The sequence below is a fragment of the Aspergillus glaucus genome (genome assembly GCF_001890805.1).
Source record: "Aspergillus glaucus CBS 516.65 unplaced genomic scaffold ASPGLscaffold_12, whole genome shotgun sequence".
In the NCBI taxonomy this organism is placed as follows: Eukaryota; Fungi; Ascomycota; class Eurotiomycetes; order Eurotiales; family Aspergillaceae; genus Aspergillus; species Aspergillus glaucus.
Window position 1 is genome coordinate 22,457 of NW_019170464.1, and position 6,392 is coordinate 28,848.

The 6,392-nt window shown below is 45.3% G+C and overlaps 3 protein-coding genes across 3 annotated transcripts; 2 read left to right on the forward strand and 1 right to left on the reverse strand.

Moving 5' to 3' along the window:
• The first annotated feature begins 277 nt into the window (after positions 1-277).
• Positions 278-1,338, forward strand: ASPGLDRAFT_47822 (PPP1R11/YPI1 family protein). The gene is made up of 2 exons (XM_022546761.1): positions 278-567; positions 656-1,338. The coding sequence occupies exons 1-2, from the start codon at positions 348-350 to the stop codon at positions 970-972; spliced, it is 537 nt and encodes a 178-aa protein (XP_022399990.1). The 5' UTR covers positions 278-347; the 3' UTR covers positions 973-1,338.
• A 43-nt stretch (positions 1,339-1,381) lies between these two features.
• Positions 1,382-3,950, reverse strand: ASPGLDRAFT_150702 (shugoshin family protein). Its single transcript, XM_022542177.1, has 4 exons — positions 3,764-3,950; positions 3,237-3,678; positions 2,642-3,165; positions 1,382-2,574 (listed from the first exon to the last, which is right to left on the reverse strand). The coding sequence occupies exons 1-4, from the start codon at positions 3,810-3,812 to the stop codon at positions 1,493-1,495; spliced, it is 2,097 nt and encodes a 698-aa protein (XP_022399991.1). The 5' UTR covers positions 3,813-3,950; the 3' UTR covers positions 1,382-1,492.
• A 160-nt stretch (positions 3,951-4,110) lies between these two features.
• On the forward strand, positions 4,111-5,218 carry ASPGLDRAFT_47825 (DASH complex subunit DAD2). The gene is made up of 3 exons (XM_022546762.1): positions 4,111-4,605; positions 4,683-4,742; positions 4,840-5,218. Exons 1-3 carry the CDS (start codon positions 4,365-4,367, stop codon positions 4,965-4,967), a joined length of 429 nt encoding a protein of 142 aa, XP_022399992.1. The 5' UTR covers positions 4,111-4,364; the 3' UTR covers positions 4,968-5,218.
• Positions 5,219-6,392: the final 1,174 nt, after the last annotated feature.

Here is a 6,392-nt window from a genome sequence, read left to right on the forward strand (position 1 = left end):
GCACCTTGATGCATGATTAGTAAATACTCTCTTGGTTTTGCTTCTTTTTCTACAATTTTAGGTACTTACAGCTCAACTAGTCCCCGCAAAAGAAAAGATTGACATAATACTATTTACTATGTATTTAAGTATTTGAAGCTGCATTTTAATCAGGCGGTACTCCGTAGAAATGTATTTCATCATATGCGGCAAAGGCGGTGTGGGGAAATTCGCCAGGAATTTTGTTTTTTGTTATTATTTTCTTAATTATTTATCTTATCTATTATGGTACATGTTCTTTTTCTCATCAAGGTCATATAATCCATAACTAATAGTCCTATTCACGCCGAGTATTAAGCTTGCAAATGATGCCCCAAACTCGCCAAGTGCCATCGCCTGCAGCATCAAGCTCCCAAGTCCTCCAAGTTCCTGATGATCAATCTGCAAACCGTATCTCACGCACATTGAGGCTGAGGGGGGATGATTCAAATTCCTCAGGTATCAACACTGGAAGCGTCCCAAATCGCCATATCAGATGGGGCCAAGATGTTGTTGACAACGAAGGAATGGGCAAGAAGAGTTCCAAAGGTGATGACTCTTTCTTCATTACTTGCTTTATCTTTTACCATATCGAAAACCGCTCATGTTGATAATGACTGAACTGATTGTAACTTAGTGTGCTGTATATATCATAAACCTCGACCTGTCGGTGAGAGCAGCTCAGAATCAGAGTCCTCTGATTCCGATTCCGATTCCGATAGCGATAGCGAGGCAGATCGCCATCAAAACAGGCCAAACCGTTCACAACATCATCTGGGTCACAGGGAGAGTTCACACCACCGGCACTCATCTCAAGAAGACTCAGAAAAAGGTCATACAGCCTGTTGTACAAAACACCATGACAAGCAAGGAAAGCGGAGAAAGCCAAGTCCAAATGCTTATGAGAGAATGCCAAAACCATCAAAAGGGCATCACAAGTCACAAGGCGCATAAATAATTATGGATCAAATTCCAAGTCTCTTTAGACATAGGAAGAAATCAGTCAACCCGCTTTTTTTCAAGGCTCTTGAGAGCGGCCATTGCACATTTAATTTGATAGGCATGTGCATTCAATATGACATGATTAAGTCAGTCAATCGATTTCCATCCTATTAAAGTGGATAGAAACCGTTCAATATGCCATCAATCTATGTGAGTTGCACATTTTCGGGGAATACAAGCAGTTTACTATAATTTAGACGGCGTTATAGTGGCCAGGAACACAAGAGTGGTAGCAATGACAACAGCGTATTTGTCCCCTAGTGTAGCCGAATAACTGATAAGTACAGAACGTCTCGCTGGAAAGGCACGAAAACAAAGCAAGGCAAAAAAAAAAAAAAAAAAAAACATGCTCTATTCTATAAAAAAAAAAAAAAAAAAAAAAAAAAAAAAAAAAAAAAAAAAAAAAAGAAAAGAAAAAAAGAAAAAGAAAGGAAGATGGAAGGAGAGAGCTTTGGTATCAGTCGTCAAAGGATTATATCATCATGCTTTTTCTCCTGGTACCTGTACGTTGGCCACGTCTAGCTTGCCTGCCACCTGTCCCTGAAACTATGGCACGTCCAACGCCTGCCTGGGAGTTCATTGATTGCGCACATGATTCTGCTTCCAGAGAAGCGTTGTCTGATCTGGCCAGCATAAATTCGTCATAGTCCAACGCCAATGTACCTGTGGGATTTACTCGAAATGAGTCAGTCGAACCAACGCCACTCTCGGACGCAAGGCTTTGTCCCCTAGGGTTTGATGAGTGACGTCGAGCCTGCCTGGTGGCCGACTTCGCCGGCGAAGCGGCATTCCACTGTGGTTCATTTCTCTCGGTAGTTCCATTTTCCAGACTAGCGGTACTATCTTCGTTGTCGATCTGTTGACCGTTGTGAATGCCGCAATGTCGTGTTGGGTGTGTCAGTGCCATGGCCTCAACAGAAGGGCCGTCGCTGCTTGCAGGTAAAGTCTTGCGTTTCCTCTGGGAAATCGTAGTCATTGAATTTCCGGAAGCGACTTCCTCCTGAGCTTCAAAAGAGTGATTTTGGACACTGTCGGTTGTCTCAAAGTGATAAGAGCTTCGCATACTACTCGAACCCCCGCTTCTCTGATCGTCTCCCCCATCGCTAGCATTCGGGTGGGGGCTTTGGATATCCGACGTTCTTCGAGGGTTACCACCCATAACCGCATCCGCAAACTCGTTCGTAGGTCGTCTCATTTTGTCTCTGAGGTTGGGCTCTGCATAGCTGACAACAGATCGCTGACGCCTTGTGGGCCGGGTGGCACTCAGCGCATTAGAGGTTGCCTCGTCTTCAGGTATCTCTGGCGCGGATGATGAATTCTGCTCTGATGCTCGGAACTCAGTAGGATGTTTAGCGCTGTCATCTTCTGGGGCTGGTCGATTAGCGTAATGGGCGAGCGGCTTCGCATCCATCTCACTCTCTTGATGGCTCGTTTCCCTTCTTCCATTGGTCGAAGATCTCCAGTCTGTATCCTGTATGTGAGCCTTGTCCTGGGCTTTTTGGTCCCGTAGAGCCCGATCCCGTTTTGAAGGAACTGCACTGATATTTGTGCTCTCTGTTGTTTTTCAGTGGTTAGTTTCGATAGGCTTGCTTCGGAACATGAAAGGGGATAAGTTGCATACTCGGCTCAAGCACTTTTCGCTTGGATGAACCACGATCCCTCGATCCTCCCTTTTTCTCTACCTGGGTTTTAGACGGTGAAAATCCGTCATATATGGATGTGTGTTGGTTTTCCGGGCTCTGTAGATGACTAGATCGGCTATATTGAAAATCATCATCGCCATCATCTGTTGTTGCCGATGAAAAGAGCTCGGCTTCTTCCGACATAAATTTTCGCTTGGCTCCTGACTTCAGTGGGAAGTTCACGTCGTGATTCATAGAGACCGCATCAGGGCTGAAGGCACGTTCCGTCTTGTTCATTGCGACAGGGCTCGGTTTTCTCTTCTTTCTCGTTTCGAGAGTTGGAGGAAGTAAGGTATCGATCTCTTCAGCATCGGTGTGCATTATCTGATAACCAGCCAAACCCTCTGGCAGCTCTTGACTGAAGTGAATGCGTTCTTCTTTCTCAACTGGTGTGACTTCCTCTATATCAGGCGACCTTGGAGAGCATTCCTCATTCTGAATGATGTCATGCAGCTCCTGAGATCTTCCAAAGAGTCAGTCATATCCAAGTGGCGAAGCAATCAAAGACCAAACGCGCATTTAATATATACGTACTCTAATGTCTTCCGTGGGTAGCACTTGTCTTCAAGGATCACTGGAAGTTTTCCGTCTTCAGCGGCCGCATTGTATTCAGCATCCGTTGCCCTGCGCCTCCAATCCAAGTTTAACAACCGCGAATGCCCTGGGTCGGTAGACTCTGCTCGTCCGTCGCATAGCTTGCTGAATCTGCGTGGCAGCGCCCCCAGATCCGTCACCAAGCTACCAAGTTCTGCCAGTTTGCTATCTAGCTTCGCTTTGATGCCATAGACACCATCGTGTAGCATTTTGGCTGCTTCATATCTTTCCAGCTCTTGACTGAGGGATATAGTCTGCTCCCGAAGCGATACATTTTCAGATAGAAGGTGGGAGACTTCGGATTCGAGGCTGCGAATGCGAAGGGACTGTATCGAATTGACCCGAGCAATTTCGCGATTTTGCCTCACAAATCTTCGTTTAACTAAAAGGGCGGAAGAAACTGTCAGCTTCATGCATAGTCTTGCGTAATAGACAAAGAGAAGGTAATGCTCTCTTTCTCGACTCACGAATTTCAATAGATTCGGTAGGGGCAGTAGATTCATTTAATCTAGCCATGCTTGAGGTCGACAGTGATTGACTGCCCGTCCCTATCCGGACACACGATCCAGGTGGAGCTAGTTAAGGCGCTCAAATTCTTTAAGAAGAAGGTGCAACAAGGGAAGCTGTCAGGTGAGGGGCACCAGTCGATTTTGTTGCTGAAGGTGACTTTGTAAACAGAAGATGGCGCTTTTCGTGGTCGGGGATACGAATTATTGGGCCCACACTCCACGCTTGTTGACATTCGACCGTATTCGGAATAGTGCGTCCGTCTGGTTGCTTTGGGAAAGCGGGACCTCACTATGCTCCCGTCCGTACGGAGAGATCTCCAATCTCAACCCTTTCTCCAATATCACACTATTATATATGTACAGTATATTTTTTTGATCCCATATAGTGAAATATTCAACAGCACGGCCTGTGGGATTGGAGGAGCACTACTGCTCATTTCAAACTCTTTTACTTCGTACCGCGAACATCTTTAATAGACTGCCTAACTTGAAATCGCCTAAAAAACTATCGATCTGTGACGCCCGTTGACGATATAACGTTTGTGGCAATTAAGGGGCCATGGCTTACACGTCTCGACCGACGATGCTACCACCGGGGAGCTCAGGGGCCTCTCTTCGCCAACCGAGCAATCACCATGCCATTTCTCAACAGCAGTCATCTGCTTTGGCGATACGAATAGCGTCCAAAAAGGCAGAACTTGAAAACCTGAGACATCTGCGCGATTTGAGTGCTATATTGGCAACGCAGATGCAAACTCTGGAGTCGAAAATAGGGACGTTGAACGATGGCACAGGAGGTTTGTATGATCTTCAGATAATCAATCTTGTCTCTGAACGACGGTCCAGCTAATATAACATCTTGCTTGTTTGGCATCAGCGGTTGCGTGCGTTCTTGCGAATTGGGACAATGTCTTACGAGCCATTAGTATGGCGTCGTGTAAGTTTTGCTTCATATTCCTTCGCTATACAATTGTATCAAAAAAACGAAACTTTTGGGCCATTATTCCTAACCATGTCTCTTTCTGGGTACGTAGCAAAAGCCGTTGATCTTAAAGATCCAGCCAATTCTTCCGAAGATGTCGGTGACAGTCAAGCTGAGACTCCGCTACCGGCAACCCTTGTCCGAATACCTGCAGAATCACAAGAAAAGACAAGCGAATGAAGCACGATAAGAGTCCCAAGGTCTGCAAGGCGTTTTCCCCCGTCCCTCTTTCCTTCTTTTCTCTTTCGGTGGTCTCTTGAGTTCACCCATTGGCTTTCTCTCCTATCCTACACTACGCGTTGTCCGCGCTTCTTATGGGTAGGTTCCCTAGTGACTCGGAGCCGACGAGGACGATCCGTAACTCCATGGATGCCGTCTCGAGGGATATCTCAGAAAGGAGGCTACGGACGACCCGAGTTCTCCAAGCCGCTCTAAAAAAAAAAAAAAAAAAAAAAAAGTTGCTTTCTGTCGATAACTCTCGCATTTGCAATCGACATATGATGGTTATTGACGGACAAAAGAGGATTGGAGGAACTGCATTTGTCAGATTGAGTTGCGTATCCTATCCTACGGGTATTCGGTTATTCTGTCGGGGGTGGGATAGCGATGCTGCTTTAGTAAACGTTCTATGGTTAGAGAGCGATATGCGATTCAGTTTGAGTCCGGATTGTACTCTGTAAAAATTTGCCGAGTATTGATAGAAGGATCGGACATACGTACAAACATGAAATTAGCCAGTGGTCATCTGAAAACAGTAAATGAAGCTGATGATGTTATCTTTGTCATCTCCGCCAGCGTCAAGGTTGTTACCATACTCGGCAGTATGCATGGAGATGATGATCATCCAGCCACTGTTCGGTCGATAAATTCTTCAGCCAACGGGTTATCCGGTGATAGTCCTGTATACCATTGCTATTAAGGATGAGTAGCTTGGAAGCCCCCTTGTCAGCAGTTGTATTACTATGTACATGTGATTCCCTCGCTCTATGGCTGAGGAGAGGAATGGTTATTACATACAGAATACCGATGGAATACTGTCTCTTATCGATGGGTCGAGAAGGTAATACGTACCTGACTGCACTGCATTGATGATCCCGGCCAACCATGGGACTGTAGCACGGAGTACTTACTACTACAGAGTAGTACTCGGTACATCTGGGGACAGCTGGTGCGGGGAACGAAGTTACTACATACTTGGGAAAACCGTTTGAACCTAGGTATTATTACTATGTATTACTACACATACTGCTATGAACATCCCTTCCTACCAGATGAGGGGAAAGTCGGCTGCGCGGAGAAGACTGAGCTAATTCTCTGGTGGAGCAGGCGTGAAAATACAAAGATCTAGCCGGTTTAATACATAGTACGTACTACATCATTTTGGATTGGTTTGACCTTATTATAGAATACATATGGGGTGCAAATGGGCAATATGCTCTAATCTTTAACTTTTTGGATTGGAAAATGGAATGAGGTACGAAAGATATCACACTAGCACATGACCCCAAGCATGAAGGCAACATTGATATGAGTTTTTTTTTTTTTTTTTTTTTTTTTTTTTTTTTTTTTTTTTTTTTATCCCTGCAGTACTACAACCCCACAAGA